General features: G+C 34.7%; 1 protein-coding gene across 5 annotated transcripts in view; it reads right to left on the bottom strand.

Moving 5' to 3' along the window:
• The window catches only part of RUFY2 (RUN and FYVE domain containing 2), a 50,491-nt gene that overhangs the window by 22,681 nt on the left and 1,448 nt on the right, over positions 1 to 26,362 (bottom strand). For 2 of the 5 annotated variants that reach the window (XM_068547684.1, XM_068547680.1), the window contains exons 2-13: positions 25,620 to 25,793; positions 21,614 to 21,731; positions 16,044 to 16,145; positions 14,185 to 14,308; positions 13,930 to 13,991; positions 13,035 to 13,100; positions 10,289 to 10,358; positions 8,190 to 8,291; positions 7,936 to 8,052; positions 6,927 to 7,094; positions 5,012 to 5,109; positions 2,456 to 2,575 (exon numbers count right to left, since the gene is read on the bottom strand). In XM_068547684.1, the coding sequence (XP_068403785.1) occupies positions 2,456 to 2,575; positions 5,012 to 5,109; positions 6,927 to 7,094; positions 7,936 to 8,052; positions 8,190 to 8,291; positions 10,289 to 10,358; positions 13,035 to 13,100; positions 13,930 to 13,991; positions 14,185 to 14,308; positions 16,044 to 16,145; positions 21,614 to 21,731; positions 25,620 to 25,793 (1,321 nt within the window). Of the gene's footprint in view, positions 1 to 2,455; positions 2,619 to 5,011; positions 5,110 to 6,926; positions 7,095 to 7,935; positions 8,053 to 8,189; positions 8,292 to 10,288; positions 10,359 to 13,034; positions 13,101 to 13,929; positions 13,992 to 14,184; positions 14,309 to 16,043; positions 16,146 to 21,613; positions 21,732 to 25,619; positions 25,794 to 26,362 lie in introns of those variants that run through there. The other 3 variants (XM_068547681.1, XM_068547685.1, XM_068547682.1) reach the window with 3 other exon arrangements.

A 26,362-nucleotide genomic window follows, 5' to 3' on the forward strand; every position in this document is an offset into this window, starting at 1 on the left:
TTTTGAAAGGAAGAAAGGAAATTTTGGAAGGGAAGAAGAGTCAAACGGAAATCTTATAACTGAAAAATAAAATAATCTCACTGAATGGTCTCAATAGGAGAATGAAGATGATGAGGAAAGAATGCATGAATTTCAAAACAGAACAACAGAGATTACCCGATCTGAACAACAGAAAGAAAACTGACCGAAAAAAATAAAAATAGTGTCAGGGTCCTGTGGGACTATTAAAAAAAAGATCTAACATTCATTATATCAGAGTCCCAGAAGGAGAGGAGAAAGCAGGTGGAACTGAAAAAAAATATCTGAAGAAATAATGGCTGAAATTTTTCCAGATTTGGCAAAGATAAGCCTAATGATCCAAGAAGCTGACCAAAGGCAAAAAAGGATAAATCCAAAGAAAGAATCTTGAGGGTAACTAGAGGAACAATGATTCAAATGACAGTCTACCTTTCATCAGAAACTACGAAGACCAAAAGAAAGTGGCACAACACTTTTCAAATGCTAAAAGAAAAGAACTGTCAACTCAGAATTTTAAGGATATTCTGAAAATATCCTTCAGAAATAAAGGTGAAATCAAGACATGAAAGAGAACTAAGGGAATTTGTTGCCAACAGACCTACCTTAGAAGAATGGCTAAATGAAGTTCTTCAGACACAAAAAAGGAAACTTGGAGCATCAGGAATGAAGAAAGAACAATAGAGAGTTTTCTAAATTATGTTTAATGGTTGAAGCACAAACTATATCATTGATGTGCTTCTCAATATTACATAGAGGAAATATTTAAGCAAATTATATTGTAAAAAAGAGAACGTAAAAAGACCTAAGTGGAGGTAAGGCTTCCACACTTCCCTCAATATAGTAAAATGTTGATACCAGTGGTGAAAAGTTGCAGATATATGATACAATGTCTAGAGTAACCACTTTTAAAAATCTATACAAAGAGATACACTAAAAAATACTACAGATAAATCAAAAGCGAATTCTAAATAATGTTCAAGTAACCCATGAGAAGACAAGAAAAACAGAATAGAGGAATGAAAATACATAAAACAGCAGATTTAAGCTCTAATATATCAACAATTACACTAAATGTAAATAGGCTAAATACATCCTTAAAAGAGAGATTGGCAGAATGGATAAAAAACATGCACTATAGGAAACTTACTTCAAATATAATGATACAGATTAGGCTGAAATTAAAAAGATAGAAAATGTAAACATTAATCTTTTGTTTACTACATGAAAACATTAATCAGAAGAAAGCAGGAGTGGCTATGTTAATATGAGATAAAATAGACTTCAGAGCAAATAAAACTACCAGAGACAAAAGGCACATTATATAATGATAGAAAGGTCAATACACCAAGAAGACACAGCAATCTTAAATGTGTAGGCACCAAACAACAGAACTCAGAATACAAGAAGCAAAAACTGATAGAACTAAAAGTAGAAATATACAAATCCACAATTATAGTTGGGATATTTCAACAAATCCTCTCTTGATAACTGATAGAACTACTAGACAGAAAATCATCAAGAATAGAAAAGAACTTAAAAACACCTCAATGGATTTAAAGGTAGCTTAGCAAGTTACACATCATACATGGTATGTGATCTTGTTAATGATCTGTTAAACATAATATTGGGTTGGCCAAAAAGTTCGTTCGGGTTTTTCTGGACCATCTTACGGAAAAACACGAATGAACTTTTTGGCCAACCCAATATATAACTCTTTATTTTCTATTGTTGTTTTGCTGTTTTCTTTAATAACAAAGTGGTACATATTTATTGGGGAAAAAAATACTGATGTTTATAAAGTAAAAAGTAAAATACCCCTGTCAATTTACCATCACTCCCTTGAGATAATCATTTTCCAGAATCTGTATTCTTTAAACTCTTTTCTATGTATATGTAAATACACACATATACAGTTTTAATTTTATAAAAAATGGGATAATACTTAGCATACTGTCTGCAACTTGCTTTTTTCAACTCAGTGACATATACTGACATCTTTCCTAGCTGGTAATATATAGATCTATCATACGAAGTACTAATAAAAATGTTCTCAGAAAATATCACTTTCTTTGATAACGTAAGTTCCTTTGAGTTACAAAGGCCTATAATACTCAGTATCTAGAAACATAATGGCCATCAGATTAATGTTGAACAACAGCAAAAAGAATAAAACTCTCCTTGAGCAAGAAGATAGCAAGACAGTTGAAAGTACTCTATAAACAATAAAGGGAGCAAAAACATAAGTTTTATCACAATTATGCTTTCTAGTTTTCTTTTTTTTCTTTTTTCTTTTTTTTTTTGGAAGGAGAACTCCACAACCTAGCCAGCATCGTTAAATAAATAAAAATATAGGTTGTCTACCATTATGTGCCAAAAAATGGGGGGGGAAGAGGGGGAAATTATGTTAATATAGGTATTAATTTCCAAATATACTCACAGCTGTTTCTCCTTTTGAGAGATTTGTTTCTGCAGACCGTCGAATTTACTCTGGCATTCTTGTAGATATTTCTTGTCCTCATCTTCAGTGTCCATTTGCGCCTTCTCTGCTTGCTGCAATCTGGTGTAATTCAAATCAACTTTGGGTAAAACTGAGGCTAGAACTAGGGTGTAAAAGGGTGAAGAAGACAAATAAAAGAAAAATGGGGAAATAGAAACATTTCTAAATGAAAACAAAGTTTGGGGGAAAACTCACAAACTCAAACGTGAAAGAGCCACACAATGTCTAGAAATTGTTTTGTGATTTTTTTCAATATAACGCATAATATACCCAGAATACTATCTTCAAATGTGCTTTATTTCTTGTTCATAATTAACAATGCAAAGCAATATAGCCTTTACCACTTATGTAAAGCATAATGAGTTAACTTTCAAAGTATCATATGTGTGTTACTGCCTTTTTACGAAACCATGAAAAGTATAGTACTTATGTCTACACTAGGTGAAGAAGCCACATTGTTATATATTATGCTAGGATGTGTATGCTAGGAATCAAGTGTGCTACAAGGCCAAGAGCAAAGACCTGCAATTACTTCAAATAACAGTCAAGTCCTCCCTATAGAATCTTTATACATTTACTAAATTATGCCAATGTTCTGTGAGTGTGTATATGTGTGTTTTAAGATTCAAAAGAATTTATTACTAGTTGGCAACATTCTCTAGAGATCATTTTTGTTCCTCATCACTGAATTTTTTAAAGTCGCTTAAAATGTGAATTTCTTTCTTTCTGCTTTTATTTGTAAGTCATTGCTTCTCCCTGTGCTTAGCTCCACTCCCTGCCTCCTATGGCCATCTAGGATTTCTTAGATTTAACGTCACTAATTTTATAAGAAAACATCTCCCAAGTATTCAAGGGACATTAAGTCCTTGTAGGGAATCAAAAGAGAAATTTCTATTCAACTAACCAAAAAAATTACCTCTTCTTTTCTTCCTTAAAACCATGCCAATGGGGCAACCCTCACACATTTCAAAAGTATAAAGGCCACTTCCAAAAAAAAGAGAGTAAGTGTAACATTCAAGTTATCTCTAAATCTAAATTTAAATTTAAAATATTAAGATGGAGAGATGGGAGACCCAAGCTTTTCTCTAAGGGTACAGAAAGGAAAATAAAAGTCAGAGTGAGGTAGGCCTTGAAGTTGTGCTATCACAGAAGAGGGCTAAGGGGAACTGGAAAATCAAGGCGCTAAAGCATAAGATGATGGCCAATCTGGGTTATAAACTATTTTAAAACATAGTAAAAAATCAGTAAAGGAGCTAGTAGGCAAAGAGTGGGCCAATGGGGAAAAAAGTCTGTGCCAACACATTGTGAAACCAAAGATTAACTTATTATTAAACAATTTTTATATTTTCCATCAAAAAGTAGCTAAAAAGGTAAAACTGCATTCGAAAATTCTGACCTTCAAAGGGTCAATACTCAAGTAAGCCCTTGAGCACAAGGTATGAGGAACTTTTGGAAATCCAAGTGCACCCACTCTGCTTTATGGCAGTGTATTACCACAGCAGCTGATCAAGAAGTGTACAGGGTTCCTAATACCCTTTCAGAATACATAATAGCATAAATTCTTTTTCGATTTAATATATTATAAAATTGTTGGTTCTCTTTTAGTCTGTTTGAATACAAGTGGTTTTCAGAAAGATATATCTTTGACCAGCTTGTACTGGTCCTGAGTGTCACTGCTGGCACATTTCACCAATGACATTGCAATTGTTCTAGTTTGAGTTAACAAATCATTGTCACTTCATAATGGAATGGACAGAAATCAAAGACAGAAAAAGGTAATAAAGATGTCCAAAATGTAAAAATGGGGATAAAGAAAACAAAAAAGAAAAAAGAAGAAAGAGGATGTCAATAAAAGAATATTCATGTCAATAAAGCATTAATAGTTATGTTTTTCATAAGTAGATTCAAAGAAAGCAATGATAAGACATATGTTGACACCAACATGACAGGTCAATGGAAATACATTACACTTTCCAACAATAAAAGTGAAAAATGCCAATATAAAACAATTCAATTTAAACAAAATTATTTCCTGGGTTAGGTTGAGGGTCCTAGCTCAAAAAAACACAACTAAACTGCCAACTCAGAAAGCTTGATTTCACATAAAGAGATGGTGAATGACAAGGGATATGACAATCAATATGCATGGAAATCAATCAGGGATAATTCCACCATGGATTTTGTTCGTTTTTCACTTTTTCGAGGTTTTTGTTTGTGTATTTGTTTTATGTAATACATTGAACCAAATGAAACTGCCGATATTAGGCCTTTCTAAAAAATCTACAAAATGGCAAGTTCAAATGAATCAGGCTAATATAAAGCAACTTGATTCCATGCAACAACCGAAACAAAAAAGGCAAAATTCTGCTGGGCTTTAAAAAAAATTCCTAATCTAAATTTTCCTAATGGTCTTTGTGGCAGGTGTCAGAGTTGAATAAAGAAAAGGGGGGTAAAGAAAGGAAAAAAGAAACTAAGACTGGAAATGCTGTACTGTACCTTTGTTCCAGCTGCCTCATGGCTGCAGTAATTTTATTGGTTTTTTCTTCTAGTCGGGCAGTTATTTCATTTTTTTCTTTCAAATCAGCTTCAGAACCCTATTTAGAAAAACATAAAAGCTACAGTGGTTTTGATTTTTAAACCTGAATATCTATAAGCTTTGTATACCATTTTGCTATGGGATTGTTACTTTGAAATGAGCAGAGTTTATTTGTAGATTAAAATACTCCTAGACGCACCCCTATGTTCATAGCAGCACTATTCACAATAGCCAAGACATGGAAACAACCTAAATGTCCATCAACAGATGAATGGATAAGGAATATGTGGTACATATATACAATGGAATACTACTCAGCCATAAAAAAGAAAGAAATAATGCCATTTGCAGCAACATGGCTGCAACCAGAGATTATCATACTAAGTGAAGTAAGCCAGAAAGAGAAAGACAAATACCATATGATATCTCTTATATGTGGAATCTAAAATATAGCACAAATGAAACTAACTACGAAACAGAAACAGACTCACATACAGAGAACAGACCTGTTGTTGCCGAGGAGGGAGGGGGAGTGGGGGAGGGATAGACTGGGAGTCTGGGGTTAGTAGATGCAACATATTACATATAGAATGGATAAACAACAAGGTCCTACTGTATAGCACAGGGAACTATGTTCAATATCCTGGGATAAACCATAATGGAAAAAAATATAAAAAAGAATGTATATGTGTGTATAACTGACTCACTTTGCTATACAGCAGAAATTAACACAACATTGTAAATCAACTATACTCTAATAAAAAATAAATTTAAAATAAAATAAAATAAAATACTCCTAGATATAAAGCAGTACTACTACAACTAGTCTTCATTTAAAATGTAATAAAGGGAAAATTCCCTGGTGGTCCAGTGGTTAAGACTCTGAGCTTTCACTGCCAAGGGCGCTGGTTCAATCCCTGGTTGGGAAACTAAGCTCCCACAAGCTGTGCAGCAAGGTCAAAAAAAAAAAAAAGTAATAAAGGAAAAAAAACCCTCAGCCTTCAATATTTTCAGAAGATGACAGAATAAACTCGTGTAAAATATGCTATTTTTTCAAATTAAATTGTAAAGGGCTTTTGGCAACAAGTCTACTTAACAGCAATGTCACTTTATTAGACAATTTGTAACAATTATAGTAAAGCATTTCAATCAAAATTAAATCTCTTAGGACTATACTGTGTAAAGAAGTTTACAAAAATGTCTTGCACATTTTGACTGAATTTTCCCAAAAGATTTACGCTTCATCTGTTAATCTGTCAGCATTAAGAAACAAACTCAGATAGGTAATTTTTTTGTTTGTTCTTTGACATTGCTACATTTCTTCAGCTTCCATTTAGGAAAAATGTCACTGGGTTTTACTACCGACATGGCACAATTAAAATGGGCTCATCTCTTAAAAACCGAATCTTTCATACAAACATTCATTTTCAATTTATTTATTTATCTTTATTTATTTTTTTTGTCTGCATCAGGTCTTAGTTGTGGCACATGGGATCTTTCGTTGTGGCACACGGGATCTTTTGTTGCGGCACACGGGATCTTTCGTTGCGGCACGCGGGATCTTTCATTGCAGCACGTGGGCTTCTCTCTAGTTGTGGGGTACAGGTTTTCTCTTCTCTAGTTGTGACGCGCAGGCTCCAGGGCGGAGGGGCTCTGCAGTTTGCGGCACACAGGCTCTTTAGTTGAGGTGCGTTAAGTATTTGTGGCGCGAGGGCTTAGCTGCCCCACTGCATGTGGGAACCTAGTTCCCCAACCAGGGAGGGAACTGCATCTCCTGCATTGGAAGGTGGATTCTTTACTACTGGACCACCAAGGAAGTCCCTCATTTTCAATTTATATAACAAGAAGTTCCAAGAATTTAAGAACATTCCTTACCTGCAGCTTTTGATACATCTCTATGTTAATTGCTTTAACTTCCTCTAGCTGTTGTCGAAGGCCTATCAGAGTATCTTGTTTCTCATGGATATCTTTCTCTAACAACTTCATGGCAAGTTCAATCTCATGTTTCATACTAACTTGTACCGCCAGCTCATTCTCCACATCCTGCAATTCAATACAGCCTCAATTCACACACTGCTTCAGGATGTCAAAGTCAGATACAAAACAGTTAATGACAACAAGAAAGAGTTACCATTTATTATGCAGACTACTCCTTTTGAGTTATAAGCCCCACTAAAGGGAATCAACTAGGCCCTATAAGAACATTCTAAATATTTTCAAATGCACGTTTTGTTAAATGAAAGCATTTTCCACATTATGTTGACTATCACTATTTTAATGGCTAGAGAATTATGTATTCTTATGCCTCATAAACTCAGTATTAATTTTCCTTAAAGAAATGAAGTAGTCCATATCAGTAAAGGCCAAAGATAAATCAAAAATCCCATTTCACAAACAGTTTTAATTTCTTCTCTTCAAGAATTTTACATCAGAAGGATCCTAACATTAAAGACAAAGAGCAAAAGGGATGGAAAGGCTGGCAATACTCTCTTCTTGACCTGGATTGGCTACACAGGTATTTATGTTATAATCCATCAAGCTACATATTTGTATTTTTCTGTCAGTATTTCATAATTTAGACAGGTTAAAAAATAAGTTAATTTTAAATATGTCTTTACTATTTGAATATTGATATCCGAATACATCATTCTATTCTATTTTTTGTAATGCTGGTCACAATCTACTCACTTCACAAACACAGACTGTAACACAGTTTAAAAACACTGTTTAAAAAACACTGACACAGTGGGAGTTTAAAGAATTTGAAGGGACTAAGGGGATCAGATCGCTTTCCCACACCAAGGAAGATAAGGCTGATAGAGATTTTAAGTGGTGCTTAAGGGTAAATTATCATTTTTACTAATGTAACTGTAATGTAACCTACTTGTCTTAACTGAGATTCATCTCGAAGCTGCCTTCTGGCTTCATTGTACATTTCATCTAGCCCCTGCCTAGAATGCTTATATGTTTGAAGCTCAGTTTCCACATCTACTTTGGTAACCTAGGAAGAAAACATAAAACTTGTTATTCTATAATCACTACTATTAATTAATACAGCACAGATATATCCAGTCTATGCAAAAGTCCCCAAAAGGGCTATTTCTGATGCAAGACAATCTGTCTGCAATCTATACTTACTTCTAGGTGCTGCTGTGTTTTCATTAAAATCAATTTATTTTCACTTCGTAATTGATGATTTTCTTCTTGGAGTTTAATGATATTATTCTTTGCTATTGCTAACTAAAAATAAAACAGGGGCAAGAAAAAAATATTTTAAACATCTTTATTTATACTTGCTTTACAGGTTATGTTCATGACTATAACAACAGAAAATAAAATTCGAAAACTTGTAAAATGTCTCTCACATCTACAGAAATTTTCATAAGAAAAATGTGCTCCTATTATCCCAAGATACCAATTAAAGAAATTATACTCTTATTTCTATTTCCTTTTGTTAGCCAGTCAAATCGTATGTTAGTAGAAACATATTGCTTATCTGATTTATAATGTCCTGAATACAAAGTGCATGAGTAAGCATATGAAGAATTATATGGTAAACAGTAAGACTGTAAAGACTTGTGTAAAGACAAAAACATCTATAAGGAAAGTTCTGCTATTATTGAAAATGTAACACAGACCTTCACGATAATCAAATAGGACACCCTTGTGAAATCTGGGCATGCTGAGTAACTGACGATCACAAATACGAGACAGCTCTCACCTTCAGAGTTAAATATGAATGACTAAGTGACTTGGCTCTGAAGCCTAGAATGAAAAGAGGGATCCTAGGAAAGGAAAGCAGGAACTACTCCCCAATGTTGGCTTGCAAATAAATTCATGAACACTTGGTCAGAAATGCAACTCGAACTTCACAGTGCGCCTATTATGGTCAAGAAGAGGCACAAACTAGTGAGGAGCTCTCTTTAATGGTCCCAATCTATCAAACTATCAAATGGTCCTAAACTATCAAAATGAAAATGCAGTCATGCAAACAGTCATGTGCTTCCTGGTTTGGGAAAATTAGGCCAGTTCTAAAAGAAATATGAATTTTAATTAACATGTAAAGTAGGGTTCATAGCACTAAAACAGATTTCTTCCTCTAGCCTAAATAATTCTGAAAATGGAAAGCAATAATTCTTTTTTTTTAAATTTATTTATTTTATTTTTATTATTTATTTTTGGCTGTATTGGGTCTTCGTTGCTGCACCGGCTTTCTCTAGTTGCGGCGAGCGGGGGCTACTCTTTGTTGTGGTGCGCGGGCTTCTCACTGCGGTGGCTTCTCTTGCTGAGGAGGACGGGCTCTAGGCTCAGGGGCTCTAGAGCGCAGGCTCAGTAGTTGTGGCGCACGGGCTTAGTTGCTCCGCGGCATGTGGGATCTTCCCGGACCAGGGCTTGACCCCGTGTCCCCTGCATGGCAGGCAGACTCTTAACCACTGAGCCACCAAGGAAGTCCAGAATGCAATAATTCTATGGTTAGATAGATTAAAAAAAAAAAAAAAAAAAAAAAACTTATCTCAAAAGCAACTTTACAAATAGTATTAAAAAGAGATCTGAAGGAGTTCCCTGGTGGCCTAGAGGTTAGGATTCGGCACTGTCACGGCTGTGGCCCGGGTTCCATCCCTGGCTGGGGAACTGAGATCCCACAAGCTGTGCGGCATGGCCAAAATATTTTTTTTGAAGTTTTTTTAAAAAGTTAAAAAAAAAAGAGAGCTGAGATAAATTTCTGGTTCTGCAACCACCAGACAACTACTTCGACAATGCAGGAAACCAGAGCGCATGGGAGGAGTTTTACAGATGGGAGGGTGGAGAAAGGGCATACATGATCATGGAGTGATGCTTGTAAGGAAAAGTAATCTGAATAGGAGAACACGGGAGACAGGATCATTTTAATGGTAATTTCTAACCATAGGTGATACAGGTCATCCAGATTAAAAAAAGAGACTCATGGTTTATTTACAGAAGAGTTTGTATGCATTTCATCTTTGGGGCTCATTTCCAGAAGTTGAGTATCTCAAACAATTCACAGATTCACCTAAGAATTTGCCGGAGAATACACGGTTTCTTTAGAACTTATGATCATCAATTACAACTATACTATAAGTATTCCATCATAATGATGAAAATGTGTTTGTGTGTGTGTGTGTGCGTGCACGCTTAATGCATTCATACTTAAAATGGAAAAGGATCACCAATACTAGGTCCATGAAAGGCAATTATCCATGGCTAGGTGACAATACCTCTTCAATCAGTTTAGTATTTGACTTTTCTAAAGAGTCAACTCTTGAATGGAGACTGCTGACTGTGCTGCTGAAATTAATAAAGAAAAAACACATTCAGAATCACACAAACTCACAAAGGCAAGAAAAAGTATGTTATCCTGGACTCATCATGTTGACTGACATGCACCAACTGCCCTGTCTGAATTTTTGATTGTGGGAAATTTCATTAAGTTGGAGAACTTGATCTGACTAACAGAGCAATAAAATCTGTAGCAAAAGAATAAAATTTTCTATTAAAATTCCATTTGATGCTGCTCATTATATTTTTCTGTCTTCTTAGGGTCCTTCTTACATTTAACTTAAAACATTTAGGAACTAAAATTCCACACAAAGATTACTAAATATTGTTAAAACTAAATTTAAAATTATTTTAGATTTAGGATGAATTTTAAATGTCCACTTTATAATTAAGTGGCTTAATGAAGCTTGTAAATAGTGGTCTTCAACACAAGCTCCATCTGTTCGCCCTCTCCACTTTCATAATAACTTAAAGACCTCCAAAGTCACCCATGGTTTGGGAAATGTGAATATGAGACACCCAGCATCAGGTATCCAATCAGCCTGCAGCTAAGCAATCACGCATCTTTCAAGGACAGAGTCAAAAGTCAGGTTACAGTATATGAACAAATTTGTTCTGTGCATTTTTACTTAAATCGATCAAGACTGGACATTATTGTACATTTTACTGAGTCATTTTTCAAGGCCTGCTTGATTCTACCATCTCAAACTTTCTCTAATAAAATGAAATATGCTGTATACGTTACAGTAAAATCTATAATAGATTCAACAAATTTTATACTAGCCTCAGAAATAAGTAATGGCATATTAGTTTAACTGATGAAACAAGAAAAATGTTTTTCTACTCATATTAAATCATTTTTAAAATACAATCATTCTTAGGTAAACAACTTGAATTTTTCACAAACAGCGCAAGGGTATCCTGATGGTGATACATAATAAGTACAGGACTAGGAGATGGAAGACCAGGTTTATAGTCCCTGCTTTTCTACTTTCTAATTGTGTCACCTTCAAAGTTGTAAAACCTTTCTGAGCTTCAGTTTCCTTATCTATAAAATCAGACAATGATATCTGCCCTACTTTTATGTGAGAATCAATAAAATAATAATCAAAAAGCACTTTTAAAAACAATAAACCCTCAACAGTTGTTTTCTTTAAGTGAAGGATAATAAGTGAGTTCTATTTTTTCTGTTTTCTATACTTTTGAAATATTCTAAATGTACAAGAACTACTTTCTAAAGAGACAAACAATAAAAAATTTAATACATAAAACATACAAAAGTAAGGTACCAGTACTGCTGTAACTCAATAATACACATAATTGAAAAGGGAATGAGAAAGCTCTTCTTAACTGAATGAAATAAACTCTAAAGATAAACAGTTGAGTAAGAATAGTAAAGAACAGACTAGTGTAAAAAGTATGCTACCCTATGTATCTCTGGAGGCATACACAAGAACCTAGTGTATTAATTACTCCCAAAGAGGGAAACCAGATGGTTGGAGATCAGGAAGGATGGAAATTTTTCATTTTATGTTCCTTTTGAAGTTCGAACCATGTGAATATATTACCTATTCCCAAATAGTGAATAAAAATTTAAAAGTAAATAAATAAGCAGTACAAGGTTGCATTCAGATATACAATCCCAGAAATACAAATTACAAAATACACATATATATGCATATATTTCCTATGATACCAATTATTAAAACTCCATCATAAAAAAAAAAAAGACACTGATAAAAGATCTTTCTTCTCTAACTTCAGAGAGAAAGCAAGAGCTACAACTTATTAGTTTCTTTTTCTAAAATGGGAAAATGTTTAACTATTTTCTGATTGTAATGCATGTTTATTGAGTGAAACTCAGAAAATACAGAAAAGTATAAAGAAATTTAAAAATTATTCATAATATCACCCAGAGATAGCCATTTTTGAATTATTCATCTTAGTTAATGAGAACAGTCTGTTTCTAACAATGTAGTAAATATTATTCACTATACCTGTGCTATCTGGTATGGCAGCCATAAGCCACATGTGGCTTCTCTGAATTGAAATGTGCTGTAAGTGTAAAATGCACATTGAATTTTGAAGACAGTACAACAAAATATATAAAATATCTCATATTTCATGTTTTTTATCTTTTTAATGTGGTTACTAGAAATTTTAAATTACCTTTGTGACTCACATTATATTTCTACTAGACAGAACTATACTATACTATTTTACACACAGATCTCAGAAATTCTTCCCAGATAAGAGTATTCACTAACAGCTTCAATGACCAGGTGACATTGTAAGGAGAAAACTTCCACCATGGAAGATGACAGTCACACTGACACGTGAAGTCCTTTGAAGTAGGAAAAATGAATTTTTGAACCACCAAAATGATATAAACTTTCACCCTATCTAGCCTTTTTTTCTCAAGGGTAGAGGGATAAGTCTGAAATTCTATTTTTAAATGTCTCTGAAGATTCTATTTAAAAATATGACTCTCATTTTCTGCTGAAAATCAATTATTTCCAATAATTCTCTGTATTCTCAATTTCCATTCACTCTCTACCCCTCTACCCCTTTTCAAAGATGTTTAGAAAAAAGGAATTAGGGTTAAGATGACCTGAAGGGGGGGGGAAAAAAACCCTAAGACAGCATCCAAAATGTACTAAGTATCCATGTGTCCATAATACTTACTTCAGTTGTCTATTTAATTCTTCAACATAATTCTTCTGGTCTAATATGGCAGCAATTTGAACATTCCTAGAGGAGGGGAAAAAGTAGCTTTGTGCTAATTGGAAAGGTATTTACTGGGTGACCAAAAACAAAAAGAAAACACAAAAGATCTAAATCATCTAAAATTGTTGTTAAACCATAATGGTAAAACAACATTATCTTGCCTTTAAAATAAAATTCAAGAATCTTTATAATCATATAGCAGCAAGCTGTGTACTAAATAACTGTAACTTTTGTTAAATAAATTACTTGCTAATATTAAACGATACCATTAGTATGTTTTTAAATTTTTCTGCATTTATTTTTTTAAGAAATATATTTGACATATAACATTGTGTAAATTTAAGGTGTACATGTTAATATAATACATTTAATATTGTGATATGATTGCCATTATGTCTTAAAATAAACTAGCATTTGTAAGCTTATGAATAATAAGCTTTCATTTCTTTTTATCACAGAAACAGAGCTGACTGTTAAAATGGGTCTCCGGGGAATTCCCTGGCAGTCCAGTGGTTAGGACTCCACACTCTCAGTGCCAAGGGCCCAGGTTCGATCCCTGGTCAGGGAACTAAAATCCCATAAGCCGTGCAGCACAACCAAAAAATAAATAAATAAAAAATAAAATGGGTCTCCGAACTACTGGTATGACCAAAAGTCATACTTCAGATTAAAACCTCCTTCTAAGTGATTTTTGCTTTGTAACCCTTGTAAATGGAAGTGAAAACAAAACAAAGCAGGAACTACACAGAATAAAAGGAAATAAAAACCACATTGCAAATAGATGGACCTCATACTGATTTGTAAAGAGCTACATATAAAATACAACATGTGAAATAACTTATGAAAATCATACCTTTCTTTATTTCCAATATCTTCTTCATTCTTTAAATACATGGAAAAATCAATCACTCCAACCTAAAGTAAATAAAGTTATTCTTATTTAGAGGGTGGAAATTCTAGAAGTACCTTTAACATACAACTGACTTTCATCCCTAATTTTTCTCTAGTGTTTAACAGCACTGTTTACAACTTAGAGTAATACCTGGATCAAAGAGGAACAGTACAAACTGAAAACACTCTGCATTTGGCACTAATCATTCTCACTTACTTGTGAGTCTAAATCCTCTCCCTTTACACACAGATTAGCGTCTATCACATTCAGGCCAACCAGCAGCCCAACAATTACTGCTCCTTCTTCTTCCATCATTAGTGCATGATACTCATAGAATTCACTGTGAAAATTAAAATAATAAAAATCTTAAATTACAAATTTATTTTGAAAACTAAATTTTAAAATCTCAATACCTTATTACAAGCATGGAACCAATATAAATTAGTTTATATTGGTTGAAGTTAACCTTTCTATATGCAAATAACTTAAATTTTTGAGATTTAAATGTCTATAAAGAAAACGTAAAAGAAACAGACTGAAGGAGATTAAAGAGGAAAAGGAGTTTTGAGAGACAGAAAAGAGAAGCAAACAGAGATTTAAAAAAAAAAAAAAAAAGGGGGCATCATTGAGGCCTGGAATGTTTGTGACTCTCAAAAGATACAGTGACTGCTGCTGATCTGATTACGATACTTTTTAGTACAGTTGAATTTTCATCCCAGGATTTATTAAGACGCTTAGGATAAAGACTAATGTGGGGAAACGAACATAAGAAACATTTCAAGTCCATTTTCAAGTCAATGCATTTGGTATATCTACTGCAAGTGCTCTTAATAGATAAGCATTAAAGATATTTATGGATATCCAGATCCCAAAAAATGTTCAAACAAGAGACTTGTGAAAGAAATAGGACAGCCTAAAAACTAAGACTTGACAACTAATACTCAGAAAACTATTTATCACTGTCTCATGCCTTCTTCAAGAAGTCCCATGTATATTACTTAATCACCTTAATTAACCTTCAGAAGAATATCGTTGAGAAATTGAAGGTATTTAAAGCATGGTCATTCTCATTTAACAAATGGGAAAACCAAGATGTACAACTGGAGTCACAAGTAAAATAAAAAACGACCACGGACTTCCCTGGTGGTCCAGTGGTAAAGAATCCGCCTTTCAGTGCAGGGGATGAGGGTTTGATCCCTGGTCGCGGAACTAAGATCCCACGTGCCGAGGGGCAACTAAGCCCACAGGCCACAACTACTAAGCCCATGTGCCTCAACTAGAGAGCCCGCGTGCTGCAAACTACAGAGCCCACGCGCTCTGGAGCCTGCACACCACAACTACAGAGCCCACGTGCTCTGGAGCTCACGCGCCATAACTACAGAGAGAAAACCCACACGCCACAACTAGAGAGAAGCCCATGCGTTGCAACAAAGAGCCTAAGCACCACAACAAAAAAGATCCCGCATTCCACAACGAAGACCCGATGGAGCCAAAAATAAAAATAAATAAATAAATTTTAAAAAAGAAAACATTAAAAAAAAAAAAAGACCAGATTCTCCAAAATATCACAGAGGCACTCTAAGAGAACAAGGGTGAATAGAGGGGCTGCCATGGGCCCACTCCCTTTGAGAACTGATATCCTTGCTTTGAAAGTCTTAAACATTTGGCCTTCAATTTAAACTGACAGTTTAAAAAGCGCCCACAATACAGTCAAAGCAGTAGTTTGGACATTCAAGATCTAAAAAGAAACCTCCTGAATTAAAGCCCCGAATTCCAATACAAATTTTTATTCATAGAATTAACTGTAATTTAGGAAAAAATTAAAACTTAGAAATATGACATATAAATTTCCACCTTGTCAGCCAATAAAAATCTTACAGTATTCATTTTTTAGGCTAGTTCTTGATCCACGTTATGTCCCCACCATGCTTTTCTATCTCATTTTGCTCCTCCTTTTATTTTATGCCATCGTAATGTATTTTACATATCCTTTCATACTATATCTTCAATCCTTTTTGGGAAACAGTATATAAATGAAATAAAAAATGAAAATGAACATGATTTAATGGTAATACCTCAAGAGATCCCTTTGAATAATTAAGCAACGCAGGTAGTCAGCCATTTTTTTTTGCATGAGGGCTAATCGAAGCCATGCTCTTGCACGACCCAGGGGGGTCCTGAAAAGCAAAACCCAACAGTCAGAAAAGAGCCCCAGCACAAAGATTATAGACTACATCTTCTACCTTTGTTGAAGTACACATTGATAAAGAAAAAAGGCAATTTATCATGGTTTTATCTTAGTTTCTAGAGCTTCAAGTCAGCTCTTTGAGCATGCAAACCAATCCCTGGGAGCTTTTTAAGTCTCTAAGATAAATCTGCACCTACAGGACATCTAGGTATCATTTTATGCCTTGGAAAAAATGACTCTCTAAATAGTGAGGATATTTCCACAAGAAATTTTTTATCAGACTAGGCTTAGCCCTCTAAATATGATTCTACAAAATGCATCAATAAAGGAAATATAATGCTCTCAAAAAATAACTGATATTATATCTGAATTTTAAAAATCATGACAAAGCTAAGAAGGTATCTAGATGCTAATTAATTAGAAAGAATCACTGCTTGCTATTTTTCAAATGTTTCTTTTATCCAGCTGTCGTTTAAAACATTAAATCTCCTCTTTAATGTGGAGGCCTGATGGGAACAGAACTTTTAAAACGAATTTGTCTGAAAGGCTGTGGACCAGGCCATTTTGCTGGCTATAAGCAGTGTCTCTGGGACAGAGGGAGCACACAGCTCTTCTTAAAACTGAAGGTATCCTGCAACCTTACCAAATACGTTGATTAGTTCTAGTAGTTTTCTGGTGGCATCTTTAGGATTTTCTATGTATAGTATCATGTCATTGGCAAACAGTGACCGTTTTACTTCTTCTTTTCCAATTTGTATTCCTTTTATTTCTTTTTCTTCTCTGATTGCCATGGCTAGGACTTCCAATACTATGTTGAATAATAGTGGTGAGAGTGGACATCCTTGTCTTGTTACTGATCTTAGAGGAAATGCTTTCAGTTTTTCACCATTGAGAATGATGTTTACTGTGGGTTTGTCATATATGGTTTTTATTATGTTGAGGTAGGTTCCCTCTATGCCCACTTTCTGGAGAGTTTTTATCATAAATCGGTGTTGAATTCTGTCAAAAGCTTTTTCTGCATCTATCGAGATGATCTTATGGTTAACAATGAAAGATCAGAAAGAGAAACTAAGGAAACAATAAAAGAATAAAATGCCTAGGAATAAACCTACCTAAGGAGGCAAAAGACCTGTACTCAGAAAACTATAAAACACTGATGAAAGAAATCAAAGATAACATAAACAGATGGAGAGATATACCATTCTGCTAGATTGGAAGAATCAATATTGTGAAAATGACTATACTACCCAAAGCAATCTACAGGTTCAATGCAATCCCTATCAAATTACCAATGGCATTTTTCACAGAACTAAAACAAAAAATTTTACAACTTGTATGGAAACACAAAAGACCCCGACTGGCCAAAGCAATCTTGAGAAAGAAAAATGGAGCTGGAGGAATCAAGCTCCCTGACTTCAGACTATACTACAAAGCTACAGTAATCAAGACAGTATGGTACTGGCACAAAAACAGAAATATAGATCAATGGAATAGGATAGAAAGCCCAGAGATAAACCCACGCACATATGGTCACCTTATCTTTGATAAAGGAGGCAAGAATATACAATGGAGAAAGGACAGCCTCTTCAATAAGTGGTGCTGGGAAAAACGGATAGATACACGTAAAAGAATGAAATTAGAACACACCATTAACACCATACGCAAAAATAAACTTAAAATGGATTAAAGAACTAAATGTAAGGCCAGACACTATAAAACTTTTAGAGGAAAACATAGGCAGAACACTCTATGACATACATCACAGCAAGATCCTTTTTGACCCACCTCCTAGAGTAAGGGAAATAAAAACAAAAATAAACAAATGGGACCTAATGAAACTTAAAAGCTTTTGCACAGCAAAGGAAACCATAAACAAGATGAAAAGACAACCCTCAGAATGGGAGAAAATATTTGCAAATGAAGCAACTGACAAAGGATTAATCTCCAAAATATACAAGCAGCTCACACAGCTCAATATCACAAAAAACAAACAACCCAATCCAAAAATGGGCAGAAGACCTAAATAGACATTTCTCCAAAGGAGATATACAGATGGCCAGCAAATACATGAAAAGATGCTCAACATCACTAATCATGAGAGAAATGCAAATCAAAACCACAATGAGGTATTACCTCACACCGGTCAGAATGGCCATCATCAAAAAGTCTACAAACAATAAATGCTGGAGAGGGTGTGGAGAAAAGGGAACCCTCCTGCACTGTTGGTGGGAATGTAAATTGATACAGCCACTATGGAAAACAGTATGGAGGTTCCTTAAAAAAATAAAAATAGAACTACCATATGACCCAGCAATCCCACTAATGGGCATATACCCTGAGAAACCCATAATTCAAAAAGAGTCAGGGGGGCTTCCCTGTTGGCGCAGTGGTTGAGAATCTGCCTGCCAATGCAGGGGACACGGGTTCGAGCCCTGGTCTGGGAAGATCCCACATGCCATGGAGCAACTAGGCCCGTGAGCCACAATTACTGAGCCTGCGCATCTGGAGCCTGTGCTCCGCAACAAGAGAGGCTGCGATAGTGAGAGGCCCGCGCACCGCGATGAAGAGTGGCCCCCGCTTGCCGCAACTGGAGAAAGCCCTTGCACAGAAACGAAGACCCAACACAGCCATAAATTTAAAAAAAATAAACAAATAAAATAAAATAAATTAATTAAAAAAAAAAAAAAGAGTCAGGTACCACAATGTTCACTGCAGCACTATTTACAATAGCCAGGACATGGAAGCAACCTAAATGTCCATCAACAGACGAATGGATAAAGAAGATGTGGCACATATATACAATGGAATATTACTCAGCCATAAAAAGGAACGAAATTGAGTTTTTGTAGTGAGGTGGATGGACCTAGAATTTGTCATACAGAGTGAAGTAAGTCAGAAAGAGAAAACCAAACACCGTATGCTAACGCATGTATATGGAATTTTAAAAAGCAGTACGGATGAACCTAGTGGCAGGGCAGGAATAAAGATGCAAATGTAGAGAACAGACTTGAGGGCACGGAGGGGGAGGGGAAGCTGGGACAAAGTGAGAGAGTACCACTGACATATATACACTACCAAATGTAAAATGGATGGCTAGTGGGAAGCTGCTGCATGGCACAGGGAGATCAGCTCGGTGCTTTGTCACCACCTAGAGGGGTGGGATGGGGAGGGTGGGAGGGATGCTCAACAGGGAGGGGATATGGGGATATATGTATACATATAGCTGATTCACTTTGTTGTACAGCAGAAACTAACACAACATTGTAAAGCATTTATACTCTAATAAAGATGTTAAAAAAAAAACCTGAAGGTGTTTGTGCTCAAGATGAAAACTAATTCTATCTAGGCAAGAGATGTGCTGATGTGTACAAAGCAAAAAACAACACAGTAACTCCTTGTGGCAAACTGAACAAAACCAGCCATCTGGGGAAAGGTGACCTGTGCTCATGGTAACAGTGGCATGGTTTGCACCAAATTCTGAAGCAACCTTCCTGCTAAGGTCATTGGACACAGAATCCGTGTGATGCTATACCCCTCAAGCATTTAAACTTATTGAAAAGTAAATAAATAAAAGTGTGGATTTGTTCTCTTGCTAAAAAAAATTTAATCTCATATCTCTCTTATCCCAATTCTTATCATTTAGTAAAAATAAAACCAAGTTTTACAGAATATGTATGACTTTTTTAAAGAGAAATATATCATTCACACTTTTATGTTTTCTTATGCAGAGAACATTTTGTCAGGTAATGTGGGAGGAAACTTAATCTTCACTTCAAACAGCTAACAAATTTCTTATGGCTTAGCATTTTATTTTATTTTATTTTATTTTATTTATTTATTTATTTTTATCACCCACCCACCTCGGGCTTAGCATTTTAATGAATACTATTTTTCAGAAAACATTTTTTACTTTTGTAGAGTTTGGCTTTTTAAAAACAATATGAACATGTATTTTCATATTAAAATGAAACCAAATCTTATATTTCTCTTTTTGAGAGTTAAATTCCCCTTTTCCTCTCTGTTAAAAATTGCTACACCTTATATACCATTATAAGAAATATGAAGTGTGAACATCACTTGCTATTTAATTCTAAAAACTGGGTTTAAATCCTGGCTCTGCCACTTATTAACTGTAACTTCTTTGATCTTTACTTTTCACATCTATACAATTATCATGATAATAATCTCTACCCTAAGGTTGATTTAAGCGCTAAATGAGATAATTCATGTAAAACAATTATCCTGTTACCCTGATACAGTACTCAATGAATAGTAGCTATTTACTTTTATCACTCAATTAAGTACAACTTGCAAACATTTGGATGTTGTGATAACAGAAAACACTACCATATTCCCTATAACATACAAAACCCTAAATTGTAAAGCTAAGAGAAAGCAAACTGATAATCTGACAAAAAATGGTAAGCATAAAAAAAAAAGTTATCTGATTCACAAGAATTAAGATAAACTAAAGTAAGCTCTTCTATCTTAATCACACCCTGAAGAACATAAGACCTTAGCCTTAACAGCAAAAAACCTGCAAAAAATTTTCAACACTCATGAGTCACTAGCTAGAACATAAAGCTTTTAGGACATTTCGTATACAGTTTTTCCTCAGTATTTGTGGGGGATTGGTTCCAGGACCCCCTCAGATACCAAAATCCATGGATACTCAAGTCCCTTATATAAAATGGCATAGTATTTTGCATATAACCTATGCGCATCCTCCCATATACTTTAAATCATCTCTAGATGACTTATAATACCTAATACAAAGTAAATACTACGTAAATAGCTGCCAGGGTGTGGCAAATTCAAGTTTTGCTTTTTGAAACCTTCTGAAAAAAATTTTTTTGAATATTTTTGATCCAAAGTTGGTTGTATCTGCAGATGCAAAACCCACAGATATTGAGGGCCGGCTGCACCTTCATCCAGTCAAACAGGCAGATGACAATATAGATCCCAATTTTAAGAATAAAAAAAAGTAATTTGCACAAGTCCTGTGGTACATAAATGGCTTATCAGAGAACTCAAATCTCCTGAGCCTTTGCCCTGGATTTAGCTTAAATCAGTCTTCAAATAGTACAACTGCCTACTACTGCAAACTAGCATAATACTCAGGAAACAGAAATGCATAATTGATACATCCTATCTTAAAAGAACTTGCCTATTTCCTGCAATACAATTCAGAATTTAAGTAAGTGATATAAGAGTGACTATAATGATAGCAGTATAAAAGAAACAGCACTTAATTCTTATTGAAGGGGCTAAGAAAAATTTCATAAAGGAAATGAAATTTGAGCTGAGCCATAAAGAATAAACAGAATTTTATTAGAAGAGAATGCAAGAAGGCTACATAAGGCTGCGAGAAGATAATAAACTAGACTGTGAGGTACTTCTAAGGAACAGTAAATATACTTCTACGGTGAGGGAAGAACAAGTAATAAGATTACTTACTTAAGACCAGGTAAATCCCGGACACTAGCTCCTATTTCCTCTGCTTCTGGGTACAGCTTCTCCACCAGTTCCAAAGGGCCCCATATAGTTTTGTTATAACTCAAAAATGATTTTCTTACTTTAAAAAGAAAATATAATGCATGTAACTTCAACTTACAAAACTGCAGTAACCTCATGTTAAATACTTAGTTTCAACATTTCTAACTTAACATACAATTATTCAGAGACCTTTCCTCTCTTATCACTACACAGCCCTGTTGATCAGGAGCCTTTCATCAGGATTCTGATATTCTCCCTATCAAAAATATGCACCTTGGTCATTTTTCCATATCAGAAATATGCAAGTAGGTAATTAAAGTAGAAGAACAACTAAGCTCATTCTTTTTTTTTTTTTAAGCTTTCTTTTTTTTTATAGATATTTATTTATTTTATTTTGCACAGGCTTCTCGATAGCTGTGGCGCACAGGCTCAGTAGTTGCAGCGCATGGGCTCTGTAGTTGGTGGCGCGAGGGCTCCAGAGCACACGGGCTCTCTAATTGTGGTGTGCAGGCTCAGCAGTTGCAGTGCATGGGCTTAGCTGCCCTGCGGCATGTGGGATCTCAGTTCCCCGACCAGGGATTGAACCGGCGTCCCCTGCATTGCAAGACCGATTGTTAACCACTGGACCACCAGGGAAGTCCCCATAGGCTCATTCTTCTTTACCAGAACAAAAATAAGACTGGTGGCCCTAGCAGGCTGATCTTTACCAGTTTATTCAATAAACCAAGGACAAATAGTTATTTTCTTTTAAACACAAAAAATTGTGACTTTACTTTTCCTTTTATTTGAATGTGAGATTTGGGTAATATAAAACCATGAAATCACTATTTTTCCTTCTAATACTGACCAGATCTCCAGTAGATCCAGTGTGCCTATCATATGCACCACCCAAAAGCCAGCAAGATAGGCAATTTTTCCCTGGGGGAGAAAAATCAATCAGCACAACGTAGCTTTATAATGGTTGATCAAGATAGGCATTTGACTGTTAGGATATGCCTCATGATATTTTGGGAAGTAAAGGAAAATATATTCAGAAAAGAGTTTAAAATGTAACTATCGTGGCCATCATTTGGCAAATTCCATTTCAGCAGGCTGGGGGAAAATAAAGACCTATGTCACTGCTATTATTTTTTTTTTAATAAAAAGGAAGTTTTTCAAAAAGCAAATTAAAACTAAAGGCCTGAGATAAGACTGTTGACTTCCTGATGTATTAAAAGAAGTATTCAGAGACTGAGAATATCAAGAGTAGGCAAAAATGTGGGGAAGCAAACACATTCACTGTTGTTTGATTAATCAGCGAAGCCTTTACAGACATCAGTTGCCTATATCCTTTGACCCAATAATTCTACTCCTAGGAATCCTAAAGAAATCATAGCATGTGTGTACAAACATATATATCCAAAGATGTCCTTACAGCATAATTTTAATAATAAAAAACTGGAAACACCTAAGTGTACATTAAGAGGAAAGTAGTTAAATAAGTCATGGTATACATATACTATGAAATATTTTACAGCCATTAAAAATGTGATAAAGAAAAAAAAAAATGTGATAAATACCTCTATGTAAATGGCAAAATCTCCAAACCATACCATTGTTTTGTTTTGTCTTTTAAATAGGGAAAAAAAGAAAGTCACAGAATAATACAGCATGATTTTATTTAGAGTAAAAGAAAAAATCACCTATAATTCAATTAAAAAAAGAAAGAAAGAAAAACAGAAAAGAGCTGGAAGAATGACAAAGATTCCTTTAGAGAGATGAATGGAAGGGAATGAAGGGAAATTATGTTTTTGCTCCATGTGCTTCTATGTTGTTTGATTCATGTACAAAAAGAACATATTTCACTATTATATATAATTTTAAAAATTATTTTAACTCTAATTAAAGAAAAAGTGGAATCTGAAAAAACAAAAACAAAAAAACCAAACTCATAGATACACAGAACAGATTGGTGGTTGCCAGGGTTGGAGGGTAGGAATGGATGAAATGAGTAAAGATGGTCAAAAGGTACAAACTTCTAGTTATAAAAGAAGTCCTGGGGATGTAATATACATAATGACTACAGTTATTGTATTGTAGATTGTATTGTATATTTGAAAGCTGCTAAGAGTAAATCTTAAATGTTCTCATCACAAGAAAAAAAATCTTGTAACTATGTGTGGTAATGGCTGTTAACTAGGTTTATTGTGGTGATCATTTCACAGTATATAAAAATATTGAATCGTGTTGTACCCATTAAACTAATATGTTATATGTCAATTATATCTCAATAAATATAAACAAATTTTAATTTTAAAATGAATACATTAATAACATCACATATAGGGTTTCTCAAATTTCAATGCCAAGGCTCCTTCTCAGTTTAAAGTACATTTTATTAAAACCATGTTTAGGTAAATCTCTTCTTTTGCTTTTTACATTTACCCTTACTCTCATGTGCCATAGTCAGAAACTCCCCCTAAGTGTGCATCAGCAGATGCATGGATAAAGAAGATGTGGTATATATACACAATGGAATATTTGCCATAAAAAAGAATGGAATAATACCATTTGCAGCAACATGGATGGACCTAGAGATCATCATACTAAGTGAAGTAGTCAGTCAGAGAAAGACAAGTATCATATGATATCACTTATATGTGGAATCTAAAAAAATGATACAAATGAACTTACTTACAAAAGGGAAATAGACTCAGAGACATAGAAAACAAATTTATGGTTACCAAAGGGGAAAGGGGAGGGATAAATTAGGAGTTTGGGATTAAAATATACACAGTACTATACATAAAATAGATAACCAATAAGGACCTACTGTATAGCACAGGGAACTATACTCAATATCTTGTAATAACCTATAATGGAAAAGAATCTAAAGAAGAATATAGATATATATAATATATATATAAAACTGAATCACTTTGCTGTACACCTGAAACTAACACAATATTGTAAATCAACTATATTTCAATAAAAAATTTTTTAAAAAAAGAACTTTCCAACTTACCCAGGCTTCTGGTATACCAACATAAAAGCAAGCTTCTCTTCCTTTTTAATAGTCACCTTAGTACACAACTCTTACATAGCCCTCTACACAGCTCTGATCATATGAACCAGAGATCAAAGTAGTTACTATAAGTAAAAGAACAGTAATATAATACAAACACATAAAAATAATTCAATATGAAATGTATAGATGAATACAATATCCACTGTTATCATCATTTTCAGGGAGCACTCACATTTCTACAATAACCCAATCCAGAAGACAATTTTTCTAGATATGTTTCCATGCACTAAGGAGGTTCATATTTCAACAATCAACTATTTTAATGTATTTGTTCAAGAGAGCTCAAACTAGTAATTATAGTTCATACCAGAGTCACCAAGCTTAAAATTTTCTATATAACTCTATAGTTGTCCTAGAAAATGGAAATCAGCTCAGAGTATGTTGAAAACGTTTTTAAATCAAATACACTTTCTACAGGGACTTCCCTGGTTGTCTAGCGGTTAAGAATCCACCTTCCAACACAGGGGACATGGGCTCAATCCCTGGTCGGGGAGCTAAGATCCCACATGCCACAGGGCAACTAAGCCGGCGTGCCGCGACTACTGAGCCTGAGTATTCTGGAGCCCACTCACCGCAACTAGAGAAGCCTGTGCACCGCAACAAAGAGCCGGCATGCTGCAACTAAGACCCGATGCAGCCAAATAAATAAATAAATAGGTTTTTTTAAAACAAAAGAGTATACAAATACCCTTTTTACAAAACACTAACAACTAAGGATTTTCTGAAGACCACCAATTAGAAAACATAAAGTAGTAGGGTATTTTCTCCTAAAACCAACCCACCCAGTATTTTTAAAGTAACAGTAATTATGGCCTCAAAAAAAATTACATTTTCAAGGATATTTAAGATGGGAGGGGGGAGGTTCTATAGTTGTTTTTTTAAAAAAAAATCTCACAATACCTTTAAGACCATGTTTCAGACAATGTTCCATAACAACGAAGAACTGCTGCAAGGGGGGATAATCAGAATCCAAAGTGCGGCCAAAGCTTAGAGCAGATTCAATGAGTCCTTTAATACTGAGTTTAGCCATGTTTAACAAGTTTGCTCTCTCTACAGCTGTAGGGTCTTTTGTAGCTGAAAGCACAAGAAAGGAGTCCAACATCACTTGCAAGAACTGACATTGTAAACTATACAAACCCCTTCCTTCCCCTGTAAAACCAACAGTGGTTTGTTTTTCCTTGGTGGACAAGTAAGTCTTCCTAACATACACCCCTAGTTAACTTCTTTTTATGTCTCTCATGCATACCATAGAACAATGCTCACTCCAGCCAAAGTTTATGAATTATTCTCAAGATCCTGCAAATTGGCTATTCTAGGGTATTTATTTTACTTTTGTGGTACCTCTTCAGGGAGAATGAGTTTTTTTAAATCTTTCTCTGGAGATAAGAGTAACAGACAACATGTTTAAGGGTCTCATGCAAAGGCAGACAGCAGGAACCATCAAAGATGAATTCAAAAGCAAAAAAATGTTCAGAATAAACTGGCAATAAAATAAAAGGTAGTTAAAATTCTAAGATTCCAATTTCACCCATAACAAACATGACAGGTAAATAAAATAGGGGGACACAAGAGAAGCCATTCAACTCTCACTCATTTTAACCCTCTTTCTATCTTGTCTCTTTTCATTGCAATTGGAGCTCCGT

This window comes from Eschrichtius robustus, chromosome 7, assembly GCF_028021215.1.
Source record: "Eschrichtius robustus isolate mEscRob2 chromosome 7, mEscRob2.pri, whole genome shotgun sequence".
NCBI classification, from domain to species: domain Eukaryota; kingdom Metazoa; phylum Chordata; class Mammalia; order Artiodactyla; family Eschrichtiidae; genus Eschrichtius; species Eschrichtius robustus.